Consider the following 13,191-nt stretch of genomic DNA (forward strand, 5'->3'; position numbering starts at 1 on the left):
TGCAAAATAGTACTAATAAAGGTGAGTCTTCTACGTTCCCTTCACAAGTGTTCCTTGCCACAAGGGAAGAATGCAGAGTAACGCACTTTTCTTCTGTGGCTATAAATGCAGAGCTAATAGGATATATTGTGGGTTTCTATTCCCAAGTGATTGTGTTAATAACAAGTGAGCACCCTGCTGTTCTAAACCAGGCATATCTAAGACTTGGCGGGCTCTTGGACCCTGAGGAAGCCTGGATCTTTCTCTCCCTGTGTGTGTGTAGCACTGTATTATAATTAGTGCCTCACGCTTCCTCAAGATTTAAACTGATGCACTGTACATTCGTCCTGCTGGCCCTGCTTTTAGCCAGCTCCTTAAAACACTCCCTTAGCAGGGCTGCTTCCTTGTCTGCTCTCTTTGTATGTTGTATTTGTTTTTGGTCAAACAACTTCCTCCTCCCTCCACCTTAATATTCATCTCTACCCTCAACCCTAGTTTGGATTAACTGGATTTTGCTTAGGCTACTTCATTTAAAGAGATGGGTTCCTCCAGCTCTATGCCAGAAGAGGTTCAAGAACTTGCTGACAAGACTGGCTGTGAGTACTGCTCTGTGTTTGATTCCAACCTATTCTTTTTAATCATTGCGAATGGCTTTAAAGGGGATCTGGCACCGTGTCTGTCTTGTCTTATGCATCTCCAACAGACAGCTGTTCCTGCAAGGGTTCACTAAGCGTGGAACTTGCGAAGAATGTGGTTTTACTGCATAACTGACTCTGAACTTTAGATTGCTCTATGTTGTTGCAATTTACAGTGGCTTTCGAAACCTAGACAAGTGATGACAGCGAGATGACAATGCTCTTTTGGGCAGGAAGGTTGCGTAAGTAATTTCAATCACAAATCATGTTTTCTCTGCTCTTGCTTGCTATGCAGCCCTTTTAAGGGATGTTAGTTTTGAGCGTCTATCTAGCAGGTGATTGTTTGGCGGATGGATTCACAAGTAGTCCGAAGAGCTGAGAAACTGAATGTATAAACCTGTAGTGTTTTCATAATAACTGCTAGTCCTTCTATCTCTCTGTGCCTTGACATCCCTGTCTATAAAACAGAGATAATACCAATCTTGCAAGAGTGTTGAAACTCAGATAATTAATGTTCGTAAACTGCGTTGAGCTCCTTGGATGAAGAGTAAATGGGACCTGCTATAGCTACCCATTGATTGTTCCATCATTCTCAGAGCGAGTGAGATGCATCTTACCACCTGAGGAAGGCAGAAGCTAAAATGCCTTGTGAATGGATAATTTCTGGATCAAGCTCCTTTGCCATGTTAATATTGGGAACACTTTAATGTGGGGTCCTGGAGGGATCAATTCTTGGTCCTATGCTGTTTATCATTTTTATCAATGACCTGGCAGCAAACCTAAAATCATCACTGGTAAAGTTTGCAGATGACACAAAAATTGGGGGAGTGGTAAATAATGAAGCGGACAGGTCACTAATTCAGGGATCCCTTGGTGAGCTGTGCGCAAGCAAACCATATATATTTAATGTGGGTAAATGTGTACATCTAGGAACAAAGAATGTAGAACACACTTATATGATGGGGCATTCTATCTTGGGAAGCAGTGACTCTGAAAAAGATATGGGGGTTGTAGTGGATAATCAGCTGAACATGAGCTCTTCACTGCAAAGCTATGGCCAAAAGAGCTAATGCAGTCCTGGAGTGCATAAAAAGGGGAATCTTGAGTAGTAAAGATGTTATTTGACATTTGTATTTGGCTCTGGTATGACTGCTGCTGGAATACTGTGTCCCGTTCTGATGCCCACAATTCAAGAATGGTGTTTGATAAATTGGGGAGGGTTCGGAGAAGAGCCATGAGAATGATTAAAGGATTAGAAAACCTGCTTTATAGTGATAGACTCAAAGAGCTTGATCTATTTAGCTTAACAAAGAGAAGGTTATAAGGGGTGGCTTGATTACAGTCTGTAAATCTATCTACATGGGGAACGGAACGAATATTTAGCAATGGGCTCTTCAATCTAGCAGAGAACTGTATAACACAATCCAATGGCTGGAAGTTGAAGCCAGACTGGAAATGAGGTGCATATTTTTAATCGTGAGAGTAATTAACTGTTGGAACAATTTATCTTGGGTTGTAGCAGAGTCTCCATCACTGAAGATGTTTAAATCTAGATTATGTGTTTTTGTAAATGATTTGCTCTAGGAATTTATTCTTAAGGCAAAAGGATTACAAAGAAAACATATCAAAACAAGAGAAGTCCCTACACACTTAAAAAAAGTTTACACACACACACAAAAGCTCTGGTAGGGTCAGTCTTTCTTCAGCAAAGGTTGAGGTCCCCCTGGGACCTAAGATCTGTCAGTTTGTTGAATCAAAAGAGAGACTAAAAGTCAGTTCAAGCTCATCCTTTTGATCAAAAGCCCTTTCTTTGTTTCCAAGCCTCTGGAAAACCCAGCCTGAACCAGTATATGCAAACCACCCCAGGGGTGGTATCTCTCTGGGGTTGTTCAGTCTTCACTGTTTTTGGTTCCTGTAGAAGCTGTGGTAATCCTTCCCCATCCAGTAGAACACAGTCATACATAAACTATGCCTAAATTTAATGTAATGATCCCAAAGACAATTCATGGGGTTGAAATAAGCGCATACATGTGCTAGCCATTGTCCTGATCCTAACCCAGATCTAAACAATCTGGATCTGTGAGATTCAAAATTTAATTCTCAATTTAGTCACCCTCCCCCAAAGCTCAGGAGTTTCACTTGGGACCTTTTTATAGAGGGACAAACTGTGAAATTTGGATCTGAATGCAGATTCAATTTCTGAACATTGCAGTGTTGAGATCTGTGATCTTAGTTTGAGCATGTTTCATGTAAAAAAGTGCCTGTGTGTAATATTACTATGTAAAATCATATACATACATTTTGTAATGAATACGTTTGGGGAAGGTGTAACATAGTAGACATTTTTCTAGATTCAGATGCTTTTTGTGTTGCTGTGCTATTCTGAAAGTTTAAAAGTTGGCAGTTTTGCCCTTAGTTCACTACTAGTGCTCTTAGACCTTTTTGGAATTTTTTTTCATACATAATCTTCTTAATTACAAAATTAAAAAAACACACCACAGCCAAGAAATGGTAATAGCTCTGCATGTGATGAAGCATTTTGTTTACAGAACAATTAGCCTGTCTGTTGCAATCAAGACAGAAACAACAAATAAAGTAAAACCACACGGGGCCAATTAAGAAAATCAAATGAACTCAGAATAACTTAAACAGACAGTTCTCCAGATTCTCACTCAGATGGTTAAACTATCTAATTTATAACATATAGTTAGGAAAATAACCAGTTACGTAAGATGGGCCTGGTTAGGAGATGAATAAATTTTACTCTGATTGGTTCATCAGCAAAAGAAAATACTGTCTTATTTCTACAAGGTCAAATTCCCCACTGCTGTATATGGCCACAGTTCCATGGAAGTCACTGGATTTACACCATCTTGATTGTATTTCCTTGTAACTAATGAGCGGTGTATTCAGGGCAAACCGATTCTCCCTCCATGGTGCTTTCCCTTTATCCTATATTCCTTAAGATAAAGGGGTCAGTATTGTAGTGTAAGTCAGCCCACCAGAATTGCCCTGAAACATAGATGCTCTAAATGATCTAAGATAAATTACAAAAACCTGTAATAGAATTAACCAGCCTTTCTGGCTGTTGTACTGAAACGAGATCAGTTTTAACTTCCGTGCTTTCAAACTACCTGTTGAGGCACGGAGAGTATGTCCAAGAAATGAACTTGCCCTTTATAGTTGGGAAGCACCGGACACTGGAGCAATGTGATGTTTTCATCCTGGAATCACACACAGTTCCCCTGTTTGGGGTGGGAATTGTTCCAAATGTGTCCAAAGCTCTGTAAGCGTGGGCTGATTTAGGGTTTTGTGTTGTAATGGTTTGAAACCAGGTGACACATCCTCAGTTATGTTTTTGGGATCGAATTAAATTGTTGCTTGTCACTCAGCTTCCTTTCAGAACCACCAGCATTTGTGCAGTCCAAACACACAAACAGGGCTCTGGCTCACTCAGAGCTGGGCTCATTTTAAAGGAACCGAAAACAAAACTTGGGAAGTGGAGTGGGGTGAGAGTCTGTGTGAAGCACCCCGCAAAGAAAATGTTTGCAGGACATGCTCCCGCCGCCTCCCACCTAGAGAATCATAACTGGTGGGTTTCCCTGCAGATCCAGCTGGTGACTTGAGCCATTTCGGGTGATGTTCCACTAAGGCGTCCCTGTGCCTTCAAAGGCTTTTTCATTTTGGTTTTTAAAGTGAGTGATTTGTTTGGGTTTTTGGTGGTGGTATGGTTATTTCCCTGGGTGTTGATACCTGCTTCATTCATCCAGGGTGCAGTTGCATCCTAAAGGTGCCAGCAAGAAAGCAAGGACACGCGGGTAGGTGGAATAAAGGAACTGCTTGCAAGCGGGAGGTTGCCATCCATGTGTTGGTCTGAGTCAGATTGCTTTTCATTCCGTAAAATAGAGCTGGGGAGCGTATTAGTGTATCCTTCCTTTGTAATCCTTCCTGTCCCTAGTGTGAATTAATATGGGCACATCACCCAGCGCAGCATCAATTTCACGTGGATGTTACAAAAGGAATCACTAATCTGTTGTGAAATAAGTGCCCACAATTTGAAACCCTCACAGATGACTTCTTGGCTCCAATAAGCAGTCATCTGATTTTGTCCTTGTTTTATAATTTTTTTTCAACGTATAATTTCAAGATAGAACATGTATGGGGCTGTTTGTACAGTGCCTACCTAGCACAATGGGTCACGGGCCATGACCAGGATTCCTAGATGCTACCACAGTATAAATAATGTAGAAGGATAAGCTGAGAAATACTTACCATAAAACTACCCTCACAGCCTTTATAGAGATCTTATGAAAAGGCTAAAAAGACTCAGTATGCCCTAGGGATTAATTACGCATGCAAACACACACACACACCACAAAGATGAGCTTCAACACAAATAGAAACCAAACATTAACCCTCTGCAAGTGCATTCAAGTGCAATGTTCAAATGCTTTGGAAGAAAGAGTATAAATGTTATTGCAAACAGAAGCTCAGCAGCAGTGAATTAGTTTCAGCATCAGAAACATGTTCCCCATCAGACTCTTGATAGGAGGTAGATGTTTGGATCTACAAATCAGTAGATCATAAATCTTCCAAGCTACTTCATTTTGCAAAGTGTCTTTCATACAAATTGCATCCTAAGATGCTTTACAGTGTTGATACAACTACAGAGTCGAATGATACCTAGTAGGATCAGGAGCGAGAGATGAAATGGCACAGACAAAGGAGAAAAGGTTTGTGGTGCCAGCTGAGATCTGAAATGAGGAGAATCAATGAGATAGAGAAGAAGCAGGGCAGCTGTCCATGTGTATGGAGCTGCAGGGAGGAAGGCTCTTGCGCTCCTACTCTGGTCTTGTGTGTGGATGGGACCTGTGCTTGATAAGGGGAGAGGAATGCAGAGGCTGCAGCAAGCCCAGGATTAACTCCAGGCATTGACTGTTTTTTGAGCATGCTGAAGTGTGGTAGGTGCTTCATGCAGGCAAGTGAAGACATTGTACCGGCCCCGAAGAGCTTGTGTCACGTCTGCTTTATACTGTAACAAGTAAGGGCGGTAAACAGACCAAAGGGGGAGCATGGTCTAGTGGATAGGGTACTGGGAGACCTAGTTTCTATTCCTGGCTCTGCCACAGACCTGCTGCCTGATCTTGGGCAAGTCACATTTCCCCTCTTTGCTTCTCTCTCCCTCCCAATCTGCCTGTCCTGACTCTCTAGAATGGGACAGAGATTGTCTCATATTATGCATCTGTCCAGTGCCTAGCACAATGGACCCCTGATCTTGATTGAGGCCTCTAGAGGCTATTCTAAACCAAATAATAACAGCAAGAGTCAACCTTTTATTTTAAAAACCTAAAGGCAGCTTGTGTCAGGCCATTCTGACATGGTGTTATTTCTAGTCCCTTCCTTTGCTAATGCAGTCAAGTGACTCGGTGAGGATTGGGGTATGTACAGTGGATCCTACTTTCTTATCGCAGCCTCTTGTTAGGCTCCAGTGAGAGACTTTGGAATGTCAGCAGCATCCATTGCATGCCTTTAAAATCAAACGTCCCAGCAACATTCCAGGGAGATCTATATTGAGCATAGCGAGTCTCCTGCCTGGACTGCATTCTGCTGGAAATCTAAGCACGCTTATTACATCGGAGTATTCAATACAGTAATGGGCTTTAATTTGGGGCTAATTTGGCTGCATTTGACGTCTCTGTGCTTGCAGACAGGTGGGTACGTAGGCCTGGCTGATAACTGTCCCCTCTTTATCTATTAGATTAACATTTGAGAGAGAGAGAGAGGCTGGAGCCTATGGTTTTCCTCATTGTCTGAGAGTGCGTCTGATTCAAGCCTCAGTCGCACCAGAGCAGGAAGGGATGTTTGAGGAATGAGGAAATATTTCGTTTGAAATTGGTGGTGATGATAAATTTTAAAAAGTTAAAACCAATGATTAGGAAAGGGAAAAGGCCAGTGGGCCGGATTCCATTTTGATAAGGCTCAGAATGGAACCTGGCTGTACGTAGCAGTGGCCTCTTTTGGAGTTTTTATAGGGCTTGATCTGCCCCTCCCTGCGGCCCCACTCTACCACTGATGCTGAAATGGTTGCTCTTGGGAAGAACTTAGAAGTGTCATTTCGAAGGTTGAGCTGGTGGATGAGAAGCAGCACAATTAACTGCCTCACGGGAGTGGGGTGCTCCGTTCTCTGCGGGCAATCTAGTGCTCTCATTACGGTCATGCCACAACTCCTGTTGATTGCAATGGCAGCAGAGGTTAGGATCACTGTGCAGGCAAAACGCTGAGCCCAAGACCTGGGTCTAGGGAGCTCCTGTTGCTCTTCCCGGTGGTATTGGAGCAGCACTGAGATGAAAGGGGGTAGAGTCTTGCTTTCCTCTGCCAGGTTGCTGTGATGTGCGTAGGTACGTGGCCAATGCGCACATCCAAGCCCCCGAGTGTCGGGTGTTCGTGTTCGTGGGTCTCCTGCTGCCTTAATCCGTTCTCAGTGGGGCAGGGTCGTGGAAGGTGGGTAGAGAAGGGGAAGGAGAGGAGAACGGGGATGTGCCTTAAAGGCTCACGAATCCAATGGATTTTTTAAAACATTTCACAGCAAACTGAGATGCTGGTGAGTCTGGCAGAGGGTAGCTAGAGGAGTCGTCCCCTCACTCCTCCGCCTCGACGGACATCAGTCACAGACAGGCTAAACACAGCCGCTAACACAATACTGCCTGTTTGGGTTCCAGTTCCCAGGGAGGACAGAGACCCTAGTGCCATAGTCTGAACTGTCGGCATGTGCTGCTGTCCACCGTGGATTGGGACCTGCTTTGTGTTCTGCAGAGGCTTGTACAATGATGAATGAACCAGTCATTGGAATGAACGGATCACATGACCTCTGTCTAGGGCTGGACGGACGGAGCTGAGGAAAGAGTAAATTAGTGACAGCTATGGGGTGAATGGGGAGTATTTGAATGCCAAGGTGGGGGAGAAGTTGCGGAGAGGGGCTTGGGGCGGCTCAGTTCAAACAAAGGCCATTTGAGGATGATACCTGGAATTATTTCCTAATGATGAGACTAGACCACAAGAGCCTCCCATGGGAAGGGGTGAAAGCCACATCTCTGGAGCTGTTTGCTAGGACTAGGTAAGGCCTTGCTGTAATACCCTAGGCTAGGGAGCCATCCTGCTTCCACGGGGCATGTTCTAGACGACTCAGCAGGTCTCGGACTCCCACGAACTGCCGTCTGACTGTCTCTGCTAGTCTGCGCAGTCCTTCACCCTCTAAAGCAGAGTCTGCCTAGGACAGAGCACACGCATTAGTACCACTGCCCAACAAAAGAGTTTAATTCACCCATGATCTCTTTGGGCCCAGATATTTCTTCCGTTGAAATCACGAGGAGTTTTGCTGTAGCCTTCAATGGCAGAAGGCTCTAGCTCCTAAGGAGTAGGTGACTGGGACACAAACTGTTTACAAGCACCATCTTTAAAGGCAAAAAACACCCTTCTTTAGTGCAGGGCCACAACACCTAATCAGCCACTCAGCTGCTGTGCAGCGTAGAACTGTGCTAATGCACTGGGCATCTCTGCTTTGCACACAGGACAGGAGTGGGGCTGCGTTTACAACCTGGCTTTGGCTGGAGGAGAAATCTCTGATCATTTAAGGACATACAGCACTGTGTGCTCATGTGTGTGCACCTCATACAGGCCAGAATATCCAAATTGACCACCTGAGAAGTTAAATGATTACCCTGTCCAGGTGGGCCAATACACGAGTGATTACTCAGCACCAGCTGTCTGTTTGGTGGCCTTTGTGAAAGGAGTTGATGATCTCAAGCCTGTTTCCAGGGCACAGGTGTTCATGTTACAAAAATAACTGTCGGAACAGGCACAGCTGCAGCAGAGTGGGAAGAAGAAACCTGCACTGCCCTGTGTTTGCCCTGCCTGTGCTGTGTGGGTAGATGTGCTTCTGGGATAAACTGTCAATCCAGCACCTTTCACTGCTACTAACGTTCACTTTGGCAAAAATAAAACTGCCCTCCTCCTCAGCCGCGATTCCCCTCTCTCATGTGCATAAAACCAATGAAATGAGACTGCTTAGGTTCCCCTCATCTATCGTGCACATCCAAGCAGTCAGAGGAACATGGAGAGAGGCTCTAGGAGTCAAGAGGGTGTACGTGGTACCCAAGAACTGGCTTATTCAGCTAGAGCAGAACTCAAGCCCCCAACTTTACAATGCACCTTTGGTATCAGGCACTCTGCGACAAGGGCACATTTGATCTCTGTAGCATTTCTAAAGTGTCCATCATTGTGGCATCTAGGCACTGAAGTAAAGTCACTATGCTGTACAGGCGCCAGCCTTGTTGTTATCAAACCTCTCGATCTGCATCTTATTCCTGAATGAGATCTGTAAGTCTCTGCTGCAAAGGACATACTGTTCTAGAACAGGAGGGAGATCAGGGATTGGGGAAGAGCGTCTGGTTTAAGTTGAATGTCTGCATTTGGTATATTTTAGTATGGAATACAATTATAATGCAAAGTAATAACCTATGGGCTATTACAGCTGGGTCACTTTTAATTGTGATCCAGTCCCCATCTCTCTCTGTTCTGGCATTTTAAAAAATGGGCCAAATTCATCCCTGGTGTGTCTCCACTGAAGACACTTGGCCTAACAAGCCCAGATTATTCTTTGCTGTGTTGGGATCAGAGAAACCAACTCCATCAAAGTTCTGGCACCATTTCTGATGCCGTTTCCAGAAAAGAGCCATATATCCTGAGCCTCTGTAATGTAGCAGGGCTGAGATCAGACTGCAGAGCAAACTGGAGCTTTTGGCATAGCCGGCGCTCCTTTGCACCTGTGCAAACCGTAATTGTCTTCAGAGCAGCCTGATACCTCAGTGACACCTTTGCCATAGCCTGCCCTCAATTGCACCTGTGCAAACCGTAATTGTCTTCAGAGCAGCTCCTCAGTGACACCTGTGCAAACCCCCAGCCTGCTAATGGAGCTGTACAGGTGTCACTGAGGGCCTAATTTGATTGGCAGACTCTCTATCTCTGGTGAGGAGATGTGAGTGCCTGAGTGCTTCAGTGCCTGAGCCCAAGGTTAAGTTGTGGGGCTAGCAGCTAAGAAGAAGGGACCTCCCCCCCAAAAAAACAAACAAACAAACAAAAAACCCTTCCTCTGTTCACTGGCAAACATCAGATTTGAGCTAGAACCAGTGATTTTTTGGATAGGGAATCAGATTATGCTATTTGTTGAGGAGAGACAGTGTGGCCTAGTGACTAAATTGCTGGACTGAGCATCAGGAGACCTGGATGCTATTCCTGGCTCTGCTACTGGTCTGCTGGGTGACCTTGGGCAAGTCCCTTCCCCTCTCTGTGCCTCAGTTTCCCATCTGTAAAATGGTGTTGATACTGACCTTTGTAAAGTATGTTGAGATTGACTGATGGAAAACTCTGTGTGAGAGCTAGGTATTATCATTGTATTAGCATCAGTTTTCAGGGCAGAACCACATTTCAAGTACCACATAGCTACAGCCTGTCATCTGGGGCTAGTCTGGGTGCTTGCCCGGGGGAGATCCAGGTTCAAGAGAGACCTTTCCTGCTTCACTCAGGAGCTGTGAATGATCAGAAACGGACTCTCTCCGGAGTGTAAGAGGTGGGGGAAAGTGGGAGGCAGATTGTCGGCATAGCACCTACTCGTGGAGCAGTGTGACCGTCTGGCAGAGGCTGCTCCTTCTATTATTTGTAATGTAGTTGCAACTGCTGTTGGCCAGGGAAAGGGCTCTGGCTGGGAGCAGCAGGAGGGGAAGGGAGAGTTCTCCAGGGAGTGTGAAGGTCTGAGGCCTGCATGAGCACTTGGCAGCATGGCTGAAGAGAAGTCTGCAGTGGCTGGCCCTTGCCAGGAAAACGTAAATCTAAAGAGATTTCTCTGTTGAGATAAATGCATTGGGGGAGGGGGTGGGCTGGCTGGTACAGCACAGACGCTATGGATTGAGGCAGAAGTGTGTTTGTCTGAGTGAAACAGAAATCTTGGCCTCTGCAAGAGGGTCATCACCCTGGATTATTTTCCCTTTCCTGGTTGTTTACATGTGTGCATTAGCAGGCTGGGTGGAGAAGAGGGAGTTTGTGAAAGTTAAGATAGAAACCAAATGTGTGTAGATTTGGCCCAGCCCCAGCATAACCCAAGTTCCAAGAACTCTGCTGGGGACTGGATTCCCATGACTCTCCACCTACCGCTAGACCTAGAATGTCACCTCCCTGGGCAGGGCCGTGTTTGTATTGCGCCTGGGTGCCACCGGAATTCAAATAATGTCTAGGGAGACAGTCAGCACAGGCCCAGCGTGAACAGACACTCACAACTCGACTGTATTCAAGCCACAATGCAGCTGCGCCTGCTCACATCAGCAGCAGCTCTGCTGACACTCGGAACCTAAAGGCCAGTATTTTAAGGTGTCTGGGGTGCCTGAAGATGCAGATAGGTGCTGGGTGGGATTTACAAAGTAATTAGGCACCTCGTGGGAATTCTGAAAGCGCCTAGATGCCGATCTGTGTCTTCAGGCCCCTAACGACTTTAAAATGCTGGCCCTAATGTCTCAAGTGGTGACTTTGGGCCCCAGTGGTGCTTGAGGATCTGAAGCCGCTAGACGTTCCATTGGAACTGAGCTCTGGCCCCAGTCAGAAGGGGCTCAGATGCAAGGGCCCCATGACTAGCCTGACTTCTGTCCCGGAGGTTCATTTCATGCTGGAGGTGGGGAGGAGGGAGGGTGCTTTGTTGTAGACCTCCTAGTTGCTGTTATGCACAAAGCTGACAGTTGTTTACATGACCCCCAACAAAATAAACCAACGCTGCAACATTCTGGGAGGCTCAGGGCAGCTGTGTTCTTCTCTGATTCCAGGAGTGCTTCTCCTCCTGAAATGTGGGGCTCTGACTCAAACAGCACAGAGACCAGCAGACTGGAAAAGAGCCTAATAAATCCAGTGCCTTTTTCTATAGCCTGGAATCCTGGACTTGGACAAGGGCCTGGGACATCCGAGACTAACATTATTTCTAAGGGATATAAACAGAAACTGTTGACCCTGCGTGTCTCTTGTGGGGAGTCCTTTCCCTTGTGCAGGGGTTGCTGCTTTATGGAAAATGACTGAGATTCTTTTGAACACAGTGCCCGATCTCATCTGATAACCTGCCTGTTCAAAAGGAGAGCTGTGCCCATCCTGGGGCTCCTTGGGGTGACGTGAAGAAGACCTGGCTTTGGGGGAGGAGATGCCTTTTGTTTTGTACCGTGGGTAGGTGAGTCACCTGGAAAGGGCAGGTGAGCGGATGCTGGCAGCACACAGAGCTCCACCCCCCTCTCCACAAAGCAGTGTAAGCATTTCACTAGCATATAACATGGCCACCTGACGACCATGAGTGGTCCCTAGTATAGTAGCACTGTTACTCACGTGGTGCCTTCCATCTGGGGATCCCAAAGTGCTCCACAATCCTTTGAGGGTGGAGGGGGGTATCCTCTGTGCTAATCACTGCCAAGCCCCTTGTGGAGTACAGTATTCTCTCTGAACACCATGATGTCTGGGAGAGGAAGAGGTACCATTGTGCTGCCAGGTGTGGTTTTTTGTCACCGCTTGCACTTTCCCTGAGGTTTACAAGACTTTGGTTTAAAACCAAGTTCCAGATGCTTCCTGGCCCCATTGTTTCCATGGCAACGGTGATGTCTGTCATCAAGTGGCAATTTGAAAGGTCAACAGCTGACCGCTAAGAATTGGAAGCTACGGGTAGGAAAAGTTTCCATTTCTGTGGAAACCATGAACAGAAGTAAAACAGCAAAGCATAAAGCCGAGCAGGATTTAAAAATGCTACTTGGCTATCCTGGAGACTAAGAGTAATAGGTCGAGTCCCGCTTTAAGCAACTAGAGAGTCAAAATAGAGAAGGATCCTCATCATTCAAATCTACCAAGTTTGCTTGGCTAATCAGGAGTCAATGACAAGGAGACATGTTAGAAGTTACAGGGGGTTCAGATGTTGGCAATCTCGGTGTGTAAGAACTTTTATTGGTAGTAGTAGCTTTTTTAAAAGAGTTCCTGCTGCATCCCCTGGTAGATTCAACTACTCTTAGAAGGGACATGGCTGGAATCCATTCCAGGCTGGTGTTAGCAGGCAGCTGTTTCTGGTGAAAGTGAAAAGTGTTAGTTGATGAAGTTTACACCTCTGTGTGTGAGAGTGAGAAAAGGAAAATCTTGAGCCACTTGGGATGGAAAAAGAAATGCTGGCCTCTGGATTTCTGTGCCTACTTGGTATTGACTCACTCCAGGAGACCATGAATTGGATGGTTGTGTCCACCTGCATGTTGATGTCAGAACACAGCCACTCCGAGCAGAACCTGAACGCTCGCTGGGGTGGACTTTCGGCTGCACGCTTGCTCAAACATGTTTGCCATCCACCTCCTAAAGATGAGATTTACTGTGTTGTTGACACTTGGCTGAAGCTTTAAACTGGGGGTAGCAGCCATCCCATTCCTAGTGTTGTTCCCTTCATCATGCTACATGGCATTGGATCCTTTTCAGGTCAGCCATTGGGATGATGTGGATCTGGTCTAGCCATGCCTAGTCATAG

At 45.7% G+C, this 13,191-nt stretch overlaps 1 protein-coding gene across 8 annotated transcripts in view; it reads left to right on the forward strand.

Annotated features, from left to right (window-relative positions):
* Positions 1–278: 278 nt before the first annotated feature.
* TESC (tescalcin) overlaps positions 279–13,191 on the forward strand; it is a 29,209-nt gene continuing 16,296 nt past the window's right edge. Inside the window, exon 1 of one of the 8 annotated variants that reach the window (XM_067550145.1) lies at positions 279–575. In XM_067550145.1, coding sequence (XP_067406246.1) covers positions 518–575 — 58 coding nt within the window. In that variant the 5' untranslated portion in view covers positions 279–517. Of the gene's footprint in view, positions 576–790; positions 857–6,258; positions 6,326–13,191 lie in introns of those variants that run through there. The other 7 variants (XM_067550142.1, XM_067550143.1, XM_067550138.1 and 4 more) reach the window with 7 other exon arrangements.

The sequence above is a fragment of the Emydura macquarii genome, unplaced genomic scaffold (assembly GCF_026122565.2).
Source record: "Emydura macquarii macquarii isolate MOO-44397 ecotype Brisbane River unplaced genomic scaffold, CSIRO-AGI_Emac_v2 contig_1254, whole genome shotgun sequence".
NCBI lineage: Eukaryota > Metazoa > Chordata > Testudines > Chelidae > Emydura > Emydura macquarii.